This window comes from Chlorocebus sabaeus, chromosome 20 (genome assembly GCF_047675955.1).
Source record: "Chlorocebus sabaeus isolate Y175 chromosome 20, mChlSab1.0.hap1, whole genome shotgun sequence".
Taxonomy (NCBI): domain Eukaryota; kingdom Metazoa; phylum Chordata; class Mammalia; order Primates; family Cercopithecidae; genus Chlorocebus; species Chlorocebus sabaeus.
In genome coordinates this window covers 116,168,808-116,182,178 of record NC_132923.1, presented here as the reverse complement: position 1 = coordinate 116,182,178, position 13,371 = coordinate 116,168,808, and the positions used below count along the sequence as shown (strand labels likewise).

General features: G+C 41.8%; 1 protein-coding gene across 25 annotated transcripts in view; it reads right to left on the bottom strand.

The window, feature by feature from the left end:
• Window positions 1-242: 242 nt before the first annotated feature.
• EIF4G3 (eukaryotic translation initiation factor 4 gamma 3) overlaps window positions 243-13,371 on the bottom strand; it is a 373,903-nt gene continuing 360,774 nt past the window's right edge. For all 25 annotated transcript variants that reach the window (XM_073007734.1, XM_073007735.1, XM_073007738.1 and 22 more), the window contains 4 exons: window positions 7,355-7,501; window positions 5,686-5,767; window positions 3,263-3,409; window positions 243-1,267 (listed from right to left, as the gene is read on the bottom strand). In XM_073007734.1, coding sequence (XP_072863835.1) covers window positions 1,086-1,267; window positions 3,263-3,409; window positions 5,686-5,767; window positions 7,355-7,501 — 558 coding nt within the window. In that variant the 3' untranslated portion in view covers window positions 243-1,085. The remainder of the gene's footprint in view (window positions 1,268-3,262; window positions 3,410-5,685; window positions 5,768-7,354; window positions 7,502-13,371) is intronic.

Here is a 13,371-nt window from a genome sequence, read left to right as displayed (position 1 = left end):
CACCCAAGCACAAGTGCCCTCCTTACCCACAAAGTAGCTTGCCTTTTCAGTGAGTAGAGACATATACATACATACACGTGCATGCACATACGTGCGCACACACGCACAGACACACACTCTCACTCTCTCGCGTTTTCTCTCTCTCACCTCAGGAGTGATTTGAATTAGACAATAAATAGTCAGACAGCACCCCCAGGAATGGGCACACATGCAGCAGCTGTCCAAAGGAGAAGTCACTTTACTTTCTTTTAAACTTGCAATGTTTGTCTTTATTTTGTTCTTTATATTTTCAAAGTGAAAAGAAATAGTATTGAGTCAATTTCTTTTTGTTTTTTTAAATATTTGTTCTATGTATTTACAAGCCTTAAAGTTGCTCTAAAGATTTCCAGAGTATTAAGAGTACTTTTCTCAGGGTAGCACTTTTTTTTTTAAACAATTCTTGGAGTTCTGTGGTCCACAGCATTTCCTTCTGTTTCAATGTTATGTATGTTTTGATTACTATTGTGATTTTTTAAGTTTTCTGAAGCAAGCTGAGAGGCAGGCAGAAAGATTCGATGCCAAAAAAAAAAAAAAAATCTTTCTTACCTTGTTCACCCCAAACTTTCTCAAATCTGGACTAAATGCTATACCTTAAAACAAACATGAGGTGCATCTTGAAGGGGAGGGAAATTTATTTCTCTGCTTTTCTATTATACAAGTTGTTTACAGAAACTGCAAATTAAAAAATTACACTGGCATTTGCAGTCCTTAAAATAAATTAAAAGTTCTCAACTTTTTTTTTTTTTTTTGCTAAACATTTTTTTTTAGTCCTTGTTTAAAAAGAAAAGATTAAAACAGAAAATATTTTCTATAAATAATACATGTATTTTGGTTTTAGTGCTCCCGCCCTAAGGTTTGAAGTTTACTTTTTTCCAGTACCTTTTTCCTCCATGATCACCTTTTTTTCTCTTTCCCCTCTCCCACTCGTGCACACGTGGGGGTTTCTGCGAGAATTGGCCTTGCTGCACTGTGATTGGCGAAGACGTGAAACTTTTTAAAAAAATACTTAAATTGTTTCTTTTGTTTCGTTTTGTGTATTTGAAGTTTTAGTTATCCTCAGACTCCTCTTCTGCTTCCCGCAGCCACGTGAAGAATGCCGTGACAGATTTCAGGGCCACGCCCTTCCCATTCTGCTCTGCAGGGTCCTTGCTGCTCTCCCATTTGTAGAAGGCATCCTCGGAGATCACCTCCTCATCATACAGGCAATCAAAAAACATTCGCAGCAAATCTGCAAGGAGGTGAAAATAAACTATAAGCTTTGGGACACTATAGTTATGAGGAAAAGAATGTATTTCAAAATAATGAATGACTGAATAAATGTGCATTAATTCCCCCAGAAAAAAGCAATAATGACAATTCACCATACTTGCTCTTGACAGTATAAACAGCCCAACAACTTGTTCAAAGAAGAGGAAAAAAATATTGAAGCAGTCTAAATTATTTTTTATTCCTATTATTTTGTTCAATTTGAACTTCCTTTTTCTTTTTTCTTTTTTTTTTTTTTGAGAGACAATCTTGTCCTGTCCCCAGGCTGCAGTGCAGTGGTGTGATCTCGGCTCACTGCAACCTCCACCTCGTGGGTTTAAGCAACTTTCCTGCCTCAGCCTCCCAAGTACCTGGGATTACAGGCACCTGCCACCACGGTCAGCTAATTTTTGTATTTTAAGTAGAGACGGGGTTTCACCATGTTGGCCAGGCTGGTCTCAAACTCCTGACCTCAGGTGATCCACATGCCTCAGACTTTTTTTAAAGATTTATCTTTGTAATTATATTAGTCAAGCTAATATTATCAAATTATCTGATTCACGGTAGATTGTCTCTTCAATTACACTATAAGGATAATTTGCTTTGATCTTTTCCTTTATCTCCCAGAGTGATTCAGCAGGACTAGGGAAGAAGGAATTTTATAAAAGCAAAACTAAGGAAGTACCAAAGAACTACTTGAGTGCTATCTCTCATAGCTATGTACTGCCCACTTTAACAAATTCCAACTGAATTTTCAAGATGTAATAAAAATCATTAGTTAACACTAAGTATCACTAAGACTTAAGTGTATAGGTTACTTTGTTTCATTAGCCAATAATTAATCATAACACTTAACTAAAAACTATTCTGAAACTCCTTAGTAAATATACCATGGCAAATAAACTATACTTAGGGTCTTTGTTGGGTGTCTAAAGATTCTAGAGTATCATCCTCAACATCATTAACCATCTTCATGCCCTAGACTTGTGATGTCCAATATGGAAGCTACTAGCCAAACATGGCTATTTAAACTTAAAGTCAATAATTCAGTTCCTAAGTCACAACAGACACATTTAAGTATAGAACTGCCACATGTGGCTCATGGTTACCATACTCAATGGTATGAATATACTTCCATCATTGTAGAAAGTTTTGTTAGGCCTGCCCTGGAATGGGGATGAAGTAATCTAATCTAAATAGTTTTCTTGTTGTGATTTTTTCATACAAGCATATAACAAATTCTTTTTTTTTTGGATGGAGTCTTGCTCTGTTGCCCAGGCTGGAGTGCAGTGGCACAATCTTGGCTCACTGCAAACTCCGCCTCCCAGGTTCAAGTGATTCTCTTGCCTCAGTTTCCCGAGTAGCTGGGACTACAGGCACACGCCACCTAGCCCTTTTTTGTATTTTTTTTTTGAGACAAAGGCTCGCTCTGTTGCCAGGCTGGAGTGCAGTGGTGTGATCTTGGATCACTGTAACCTCCGCCTCCTGTGTTCAAGCGATTCTCCTGCTTCAGCCTACCAAGTAGCTGGCATTACAGACGCGTGCCACCACACCCGGCTAATGTTTTGTATTTTTAGTAGAGACAGGGTTTCACTGTGTTAGCTAGGATGGCCTCGATCTCCTGACCTCATGATCCATCCGCCTTGGCCTTCCAAAGTGCTGGGATTACAGTCGTGAGCCACTATGCCTGGCCAATTTCTGTATTTTTAGTAGGGACGGGGTTTCACCATGATGGCCAGGCTGGTCTTGAACTCTTGACCTCAAGTGAGCTGCCCGCCGTGGCCTCCCAAAGTGCTGGGATTACAGGCGCGAGCTACTGCACCCGGCCAAATTCAGATTTATTAAAGTTAGTTATATGAGTTTTTGTTATTAGTGATTCTTTTATTGTCCAATGTTCAAACCCTAAATCATCTCTAAGTCCTGGCTTGGATAAATCTCACTCATTGGTTGGATTAACTGTAACATGAGATAAACTTACTGGCAGGTTGATCGAGTTTTACTATCGATGCTTGTAGTGCATAAAGTGCTTGCAGTTCCTTCTCTGTATCTGAGTCTAGGTACTTGAGTAAGATCGGCACTCTCTGCTTGATAACAGCAGTGTCCACTCTGAAGGTAGAAGAGTCGGCTAAAGATGATAGAAGAACTAGGAATTACATTTAAGGAGTTAACATAGAATTATCTTTAATTTTCTTTCTTTCTTTTTTCTTTTTTTTTTGTGAGACAGAGTCTCGCTCTATCGCCCAGGCTGGAGTGCAGTGGCACGATCTCAGCTCACTGCAACCTCTGTCTCCCAGGTTCAAGAGATTATCCTGTCTCAGCCTCCCAAGTTGCTGGGACTACAGGTGCTTGCCACCACGCCTGACTGATCTTTTTGTGTATTTTTAGCAGAGATGGGGTTTCACAATGTTGGTCAGGCTTGTCTCGAACTCCTGACCTCAGGCGATCCACCTGTCTCAGCCTCCCAAACTGCTTGGATTACAGGCAGGAGCCACCACTCCTGGACTCTTTCTTCGTCTTCTTCTTAATTTTTAGTTTTTTAAATAATAGAGACAAGGTCTCACTATATTGCCCAAGTTGGTCTTGAACTCCTGGGCTCAAGCAATCCTTCTGCCTTGGCCTCCCAAAATGGCAGGATTACAGGCATGAGCCACTGCACTTGGCTCATTTTCAATTTTCTGAGTACAAAGGACCCATATGGCTCTACAAGAGAAGAGGAGGCAAGAAGGTCTAAGGCAAATATTTTGAAATCCAAAATGCTCTGAAATTATTAATGAGACATTTTCTCACAAATAATAAAAAACATGGAGGGGGATGCATTTTGAATGCTGGTTTCCCTCAGGGGTAGCATACCCAATTATCTTTAATTATAATGAAATGGTGACAGTGGTTTTATGACAAACTACAAAAGCAAAATTAATCAAATGTCTTACCATAAAAAAAGGTAAGTGAGGTGATAGATGTTAATTAATTTGATTCAATCATTCCACATTGGACACATATATCAAAACATCACATTGTACCCCATAAACATATACAATCATAGTTCGTCAATCAAAAATAAGTAAAACATAGAGTAGGAATTTCAAGTGAGTACTTAAAAAAAGCAACATAAAAAAAGCAACATTAGAAAAGGAAATTAAAGTGACACTTAATACAAATCTTTTCAGAAGGGTAAAATAATTGGAACCATTTTGTTATTACTAGGATAAAAATTAACTGTGGCAGTGGCAGATAGCATACCTAATCCAGGCCTTTTGAGGGAAAGGAATGATAAAAAGGGGCTGAGAAATGAAAAGCATCCTCAGTGTGAAGACACATAAGGGCTTATATTATCTGTAAGTTATCACTAAGACACAATTTTGTTTTCAAAAGCAGACTTTGTGCTGGGCCTCATGGCTCATGCCTGTAATTCCAGCTACTCAAGAGGCTGAGGCGATAGGATCCCTTAAGCCCAGGAGTTCAGGTCCAGCCTGGGCAACATAGTGACCCCCACCATCTCAAGAAAACAAAAACCAACAGCTTTTGGACTTCCCAACTCGAATTTTAAAACATGAAAGTCTTATGATGGTTCTATGGATACTGAAAATGATTTTTAAAAATTTCATGAAGACTTTCTACTTAGCTTTGTTATTTATCTCATTAAAGAACATTGAAAATAAATTCATTGTAAATCTTAAATTACAATTCTGAAGCTATATTAAGTGGCAGGAAGCTGTCTTCAAAAATAATACAGACAGACTTGAAATTCTGAGACATCTTTTGTGCTGATGAATTATTTTTTCTCACTCCAGTGACAGAAGTATGAATTTCTATCTGAAACTAAAGAGATGTCTGCATTGAATAATGTTAAATATTGTATACAGCTTGGAATATTTAGGATTTCTACCGATCCTAATCCTATCAATATTAATAATTCATAAACCAGTAAAAGTGTCTTATCATATAAAATAAAGTCAATGAAGAACAGGACAAACTGTTGGTATTTTTTCCTTCGTATATGTACTTACATAAAATGAGTTTTTTGATGAGAATAACCCTATACTGATAATTAGATTAAGAATATTCAACCCATTCATTGTAATTCATGATTGGAAGGAGGCAGCAGCCCTGAATGTTAGAGGTGAAAAGATAAAGAAAAAGCTACACACAACGTAGTAAAAAACAACCCAAGGAGCATGCAAGGCATGTGGTAGCTGGTTAGATCTGGGTTCTCTGTAGGCGGAAGAGCTATTTGTCTCCATGCTTGAGACAACCAGGCATCACAGACAGAAAGGACAGTGCACAGAAAAGTGAGCTACATAGGTCAAGTTTTGAAAACAATGTAACATCAAACTGTATACTTAGTAGTTGACATAATGGGGATTTCAGATGTTATGAGCTGCCTTCAGAAATGTTACTTACCTATAATAGCTGCTTTACAAACAGCAGTCATTAAAGCTCTAAGGAATGTAGGTGAACTCATCTGGCTTTCGTCTAGATTAGCCTGAAGTCAAAAAGAAATAAAACAATTAAAGATAACCTTGCTTAGCCAGGCACAGAGGATCACGCCTGTAATCCCAACACTTTGGGAGGCCGAGACAGGAGGATCACTTGAGGCTAGGAGTTGAGACCAGTCTGGGCAATATAGTGAGACCCTATCTCTACAAAAACAAAACAAAACAAAACAAAAAAAAACCAAACCCTGGTATTGTGGCACATGCCTGTGTCTGTGTTCCCAGCTACCTGGGAGACTAAGGTGGGAGGACTGCTTGATCCCAAGAGTTTGAGGCTGCAGTAAGCTATGACTGCACCACTGTACTACAGCATGGGTGACAGAGCAAGACTTAGTCTCGAGAAAACAAAAAACAGGCCCACTGCAGTGGCTCATGCCTGTAATCCCAGCGCTTTGGGAGGCTGAAGAGGACGGATCACCTGAGGTCAGGAGTTCGAGACCAGCCTGGCCAATATGATGAAACCGTGTCTCTACTAAAAACACAAAAATCAGCCAGGCATGGTGGCAGGCAGAGGTTGAGGCAGGAGAATCGTTTGAACCTGGGAGGTGGAGGCTGCAGTGAGCCAAAATTGCACCACTGTACTCCAGACTGGGCGACAAGAGCAAAACTCCATCTCAAAAAAACCCGAAAAACGAAAAAAGATATCCTTGCGCACCAGAGAAATTATCCTCCTGAAAATCAGAACCAATCTGGCACTAAGAACAAAAGATGAGTCACTTTTTTTTTTTTTTTGAGACAGAGTCTCACACTGTCACACAGGCTGGAGTGCAGTGGTGCGATCTCAGCTCACTGCAACCTCTGCCTCCCAGGTTCAAGTGATTCTCCTGCCTCAGCCTCCCGAGTAGCTGGGACTACAGGCACCTGCTACCACACCCAGCTAATTTTTTAGTACTTTTAGTACAGACGTTTCACTATGTTGGCCAGGCTAGTCTCAAACTCCTGACCTTGTGATCTGCCCACCTTGGCCTCTCAAAGTGCTGGGATTACAGGCATGAGTCATCACGTCCGGACCACATGAGTCACATTTTTGCACATTCTTGCTAAAATTAAATATCCAATTCACTGAAAAATAATTTGGCTACTGCCAGTTCTATATGCAAATATTTGAATTAAGAGTATTTACTTTTCAGGGTCCTCCCCACTGCCTATCCTCTACTCATTCAATTATACAGTGTTAAGTACTTGTACATTTGGAAGTACAACCACTTAAAAACATATTTTATTCACCAATAAATAATCCATATTAAGATAATCTACTCAATCTAAGAATGACACCACAACTGCAGTGTATTTTAATGACTACTTACTCAGAAACATGTAACTATTTTTACATGTGCCAATACTGCTTTTTCATCTGAATTTTAATGTGAATTAAAGTTAATCTCAAGCATTACTTAACCCCTTTAAGTGGTGAGAAAAACATTACTCTTTTCTAAGGATGGCAAAACAAAAGCATTTAAAAACTAGTATCATTAAGGTTAAAAACTCATGAAGTGAACAGATAGGTAAGCGAATTAAGGGGATCCCACAAGAATCTTTCCTTAGAGATATCAGGGAAGGTGACATAGTCTTTATACCTCTACCCAATCAAAGATCTGTTCATCATTCGCTTTGTCCTCAATAATGAGTTTCTCGAGTCGCTTATACAGCTCTTCGGCAGACAATTCTTTCTTTGAAAGTGCTTCAGAGGAACAGGGACTGTCAGACTCTATGAAGTCCAACTTCTGAAACATAAAAGGAGGAACATATTAATATATTAATATAATTCTATGTTATTATCATCCTGAGAGAAGAACAAAGTCATAGGTTATGTCTTCTATTTTACACGGAATCAGAATGATCAGCAGAGGCTATTTTATGTTTGTAGTTGTTTCTTTTTTGAGACAGGGTCTTGCTCTGTCACCCACGCTGGAGTTTGGCTCACTGCAACTTCCACATCACGGGCTCAAGCAATCCTCCCACCTCAGCCTTCTGAATAGCTGGGACTCCAGACCTGCACCACCACACTTGGCTATTTATTTGTATTTTTAGTAGAGAAGGGGTCTCGCCATGTTGCCCAGGCTGGTCTTGAGCTCCTGAGCTCAAGCAATCTGCCCTCCTTGGCCTCCCAAAGTACTGGGATTACAGGCATGACTCACCACGCCCAACCTGTTTGTATTATAGTTTTGAAAGACTGTAGTCCACTATCCTTCTGAATATTTTTCCAACTTCTCATACTGTGTATCTTAAAAAGGAAGGAAATAAACCCCCTATAATTATCTCTAGGCTATGGTTACATGCAAATAATCTTGAACTTCAATCTTCCCCTTAGCTGCAACATAGCTCTTTAAGGCAGGATAGGAGCCCTAGAAAAGGGTAAAGTTTCACTCCCTTTCTGCAACCTATGGTTTAATATTAGTATTGGTACTCAGCAAACTCGATAGGTTAATATTAGGTTAATATTAAACCTATAGTTTAATATTAGTATTGGTATCAAAACTCGATAGTTTTGGCTTTGTTAAGTTATGGCCATTTTGAATATAGGTGTGAGAAATGCTGCTGTAATTGTTTAGCACGTAGATACGTAGTTTTAAAAAATCTATAATCAGTCTGGGTGCAGTGGCTCATGCCATTAATCCCAGCACTTTGGGAGGCCAAGGCAGGAGGAGTGTATGAGTCCAGGAGTTTGAGACCAGCCTGGGCAACGTGGCAAAACCCCGTCTCTACCAAAACAAATACCAAAATTAGCCAGGTGTTGTGGCGTGTGCCTGTGGTCCCAGCTATTCAGGAGGCTGAGATGGGAGGATTGCTTAAGAATGGGAGGTTGAGGCTGCAGTGAGCTGTCACTGTGCCACTGCACTGCAGCCTGGCAATAGGGCGAGATCCTGTCTCAAAAAGAAAAAAAAAATCTATAATCAAAATTATTCATAATTTTCAAGGGACTAAAGAAATGAGGTATGTACGTATGCCTTGCTTCATGTGGCTTCTTTACACGAAAACCATAAAGATGAATATACTAAGGATTACTCACATTAGGTTTTCTCTAATACCCTTGAATACTCTGGTATAGTCCTGTACCCTATCCCCAATCCACAAAGTGAAAACCACTGTCTTGAATTCTGTCATCTGATTGTTCCATTTCTACCACTTATGTAGCATCTCTAAATGATACTTCCCAATAAGGTTTTATTATTTATTTATTTTTGACTTCAGGTCTCACTATGTTGCCAGGTTGGACTTGAACTCTGGGACTCAAAGATCCTCCTGCCTCAGCCTCCCGAGCAGCTGAGACTACAGTGTGTACCACTGCACCCAGTTCCATAAGGTTTTAGAAACGTGGCTCAATATTACAAACAATTTTTCTGATTCAGTATTGGTTAACTATATATCCAATCCACGATGCTCCAATATATGCAAAAAACCACAACATGAAGGCCATAAGCTCTTTAAGCAAACCGAAAGTCAAGATACAGGCCAAGTTTTTTTCAACCTCATTTTTCAAACTATACTCTAAACACTTTTATATATTCATTTTATTATGTATATATTATTTTGCCTTTTTTTCTTTTAAACTGAAAGAAAAAAAATATTTATTTATTTAGACACAGTCTTCCTCTTTCGCCCAGGTTACAGTGCAATGGCACTAGCACAGCTCACTGCAGCCTTGACCTCTGATTGCTTTTTTTTTCTTTTAAACTGAAGTCTCATATTTATTTATTTATTTAGACAGGGTCTTGCTCTTTTGCCCAGGTTACAGTGCAGTGGCACTACCATGGCTCACTGTAGCCTTGACCTCCCAGGCCAAGTGATCCTTAGCCAACTAATGCAGGAACAAAAAATCAAATACTGCGTGTTCTCACTCATAGGTGGGAGCTAAATGGTGACAACTCATGGACACATAGAGTGGAACAACACACACGAACCTATCAGAGGGCAGAGGTTGGGAGGAGGGAGAAGATCAGGGAAAATAATAGGTACTAGGCTTAATACCTGGATGACAAAATAACCTGTACAACAAACCCTCTTGACACAAGTTTTCCTATATAACAAACCTGCAACTGTACCCCGACCTTAAAATCAAAGTTAAATTTAAGGAAAAAGAGGAGTCAGGGAGAGGGAGTGGAGGAGGAGGAAAGAGGAGAGAGGGGAGAGGAGAGGAGAGAGATAAGAGAAAGAGAGAGAGACAGAGAGAGAGAGATCCTATTGATGGCAGTGGCTGCTGCCATTACGCTGGCTGCAGCAGGGAGGCGCAGCTGGTGCTGTACACTGCATGGAGCTGGTGGGAGCCCTGTCCCTTCTGAGTTGGGATGGGAGCTGCCTGTGCTGCTGCAGCCACCCAAACCACCGCTGTAGACCCAGGCCTCCTGCTCTATGGAACAGGCAGAAGCCCTGCCCTCCTAGAGTCACCCAAACCGCAGCTATGGATCTGAGCCTCTCTGTGCTTTTGGGGGATCAGGGAACAGGCAGGATCTCCCCTCCTGGGTGCTGTCACAGCTGCCTGACCCACGGCTGCAGACCTGCGCCTTCCGTTCCACAAAGCAGGCAGGAGACGGGACAAGGGGGAGCCCTGCCTCTTCTGAGTTGGTGGGGTGGGAGCTCTGGGGTGCAGCTGTGGCTGCCCTCCCAGGCATGCAGGACCCGGGCATCTCCGCAGTCTGCACCCTCAGGTGCCCCAGGAAGGACACCCTGTCCCTGCAGGCTTAGGGGTGTCTGCTCTCCGATCTTGGAGTGGGGTTGGGACCAAGCCCCAGGGCCATGAATGGCAGCAGGAGGCAGACAGAGTCCTGGGTAGAAGGGGGCAGGGTCCCCAGTAAGGCCCCACCCTCAGGCCAGGGAGGACCTAAAGGCTGGGGGCTGGGGTGCCAGTCCAGCAGACTGGAGTGGGGCATCATGGTGCCTCTTCCAGGCCCAACCATGGCTGCCTATGGACCAATCGCCATGCATTTCCTCCCCTCTGAGGTATAAAAGCCCTGGGCTTAGCCAGAGCAGGGCAGAAGATGGTCAGAGGACAAGGAGGGCAGAGAGATGATGGGAGGACCAGCTGCAGAGAAGAGTGCCCTCTCTGCTGAGAGCTACAGAGATGACCTGCCAGCAGAGAGGAGCTACCCTCTCCACTGAGAGCCTCAGAGACGTGCAGAAATGTCCAAATGACCTGCCTGTGGAAAGGAGCTATCCTCTCCAGAGCCGTGATGGCAGATTACAGGCACGTGGGATCACAGGCATGTGCTACCACACCCAGCTAATTTTTGTATTTTTATTAGAGACGGGGTTTCACCATGTTGGCCAGGCTGGTCTCGAACTCCTGACCTCGTGATCCGCTACCCACTCCTCTGAGCTGTTCTAACACTAAAACTCTTCTTCACCCTTCACTTGTTTGCATACCTCATTCTTCCTGGACACAGGACGAGAACTCAGGCAAAGGTGCCATGGTCACAGAGGTTTCTGGCCAAAAAAATCGACACCCCAGAGATCCCATAACACTACTGCTTAAATACTTTGATAGTTACAGCCCTAAAAGCTACTTTAGTCAGAAAGGATTGAAATAACAGCCAGCCCCAGCACTGGCCTCTCAGTCAACTGCCAGGCAGATTAAAAGACACAATGCCAATCCTTGGAAAATGAAGTCCTTATTATTCAACCTGGCACCAGCAAGCTGCACCAGAAATGGTGTGATGCCAGTTTCCTAGCGGTCTGTCACAGGGCTGGGTGCTGGTAGGTTCTATGCAAAATTCCTAAATTCACTGAAATTTATCAGACTCTTTTCATCATGCATTTCCCTGGTGTTGATAATGCACGTATTTAACCAGACTCCACAGTTCCAAAACAGTTGGCTTTAACAGATCTTGCCAGTTCAATAGTTGTGTCAGTGGAGGGACTGAATCCTAGAGCTTCACCACCTTCCCTATTACGTATACTTCCCTATTATGTATACTCACCATCTTCCCTATTATGTATACTTCACCATCTTCCCTATTATGTATACATCAATTTTCAAATATTAAACCCACCTTACATTTCTGGGATAAACCCTACATCATCATCATTATTATTATTATTATTATTTTTCCTGATACGGAGTCTTCCTCTGTCACCCAGAGCTGGAGTGCAGTAATGTGATCTTGGCTCACTGCAACCTCTGCCTCCTGGGTTCAAGCAATTCTCCTGCCTCAGCCTCCCGAGTAGCTGGGATTACAGGCACGTGCTATCACACCCAGCTAATTTTTGTATTTTTAGTAGAGACAGGGTTTCACCATGTTGGCCAGGCTGGTCTCGAACTCCTGACCTCGTGATCTGCCCACCTCAGCCTCCCAAAGTGCTGGGATTACAGGCGTGAGCCACCATGCCCAGCCAATCCTACCTTATTATAATGTATTACTCTTATTATATATTGCTGGATTTAATTTTCTAAAATTGTATTAGGAATTTTTTCTCAATTTTTTTTTATTATACTTTAAGTTCTAGGGTACATGTGCACAACGTGCAGGTTTGTTACATATGTATACCTGTGCCGTGTTGGTGTGCTGCATCCACCAACTCGTCAGCACCCATCAACTCGTCATTGTAAATGTAAATGCAAATTACACTGTAGACGTAAATATCAGGTATAACTCCCTATGCCATCCCTCCCCTCCCCATCCCCATAATAGGCCCCAGTGTGTGATGTTCCCCCTCCAGAGTCCAAGTGATCTCATTGTTCAATTTCTCAAAGTTCATGAGATATATTGCTCTACAGATTTTTGAAATGTCTTTGATTTTGGTATCAGACTAATGCTGGCCTTATAGAAGTACCCGCTCCTCTTCAATATTCTGAATAGTTGTAGAATTCTTTTGTTAAATGGGTATTATTTCTGCTTTAAATGTTTGGTAGAGTTTACCAGTGAAAGCATTTAAGCCTGGACTTGTTTTGTGGGAATACTTTTAACTATGAATTCAATTTCTTTAATAGATATGCAGGTTATCCATCTCTTGAGACAGCTCTAGTAGTCTGTATCTTTTAAGAAATTTGTGGCTGAGCGCAGCAGCTCACGCTTGTAATCCCAGCACTTTGGGAGGCCAAGGCAGGCGGATCACCTGAGGTCAGTTCGACACCAGCCTGACCAACATGGAGAAACCCCATCTCTACAAAAAATACAAAATTAGCCAGGCGTGGTGGCACATGCCTGTAATCCCAGCTACTTGGGAGGCTGAAGCAGGAGAATCACTTAGGTTCTCCTGAGGTTACGGGGAGCCAAGATCACGCCATTGCACTCCAGCCTGGGCAACAAGAGCAAAACTCTGTCTCAAAACAAAAAAAAAAAAGAAAGAAAAATGTGTTCATTTCAACTAGTTCAACTACATCGATGTATTCAACTAGAGTTACTTCTTTTTGAAGACAGGGTCTCACTCTGCTATCTAGGCTGGAGTGTAGTGACAGAATTACAGCTCACTGTAGCCTTGACCTCCCAGGCTCAAGCAATCCTCCCACCTCAGCCTCTTGAGTAGCTATGATTACAGGCATGTACCACCATGCCTGGCTTATTTTTGTACTTTTTGTAGAGATGGGATTTTACCATGTTGCCCAGGTTGGTCTTGAACTCCTAGGCTCAAGCAATTTGAGCCTTGGCCTCTCAAAGTG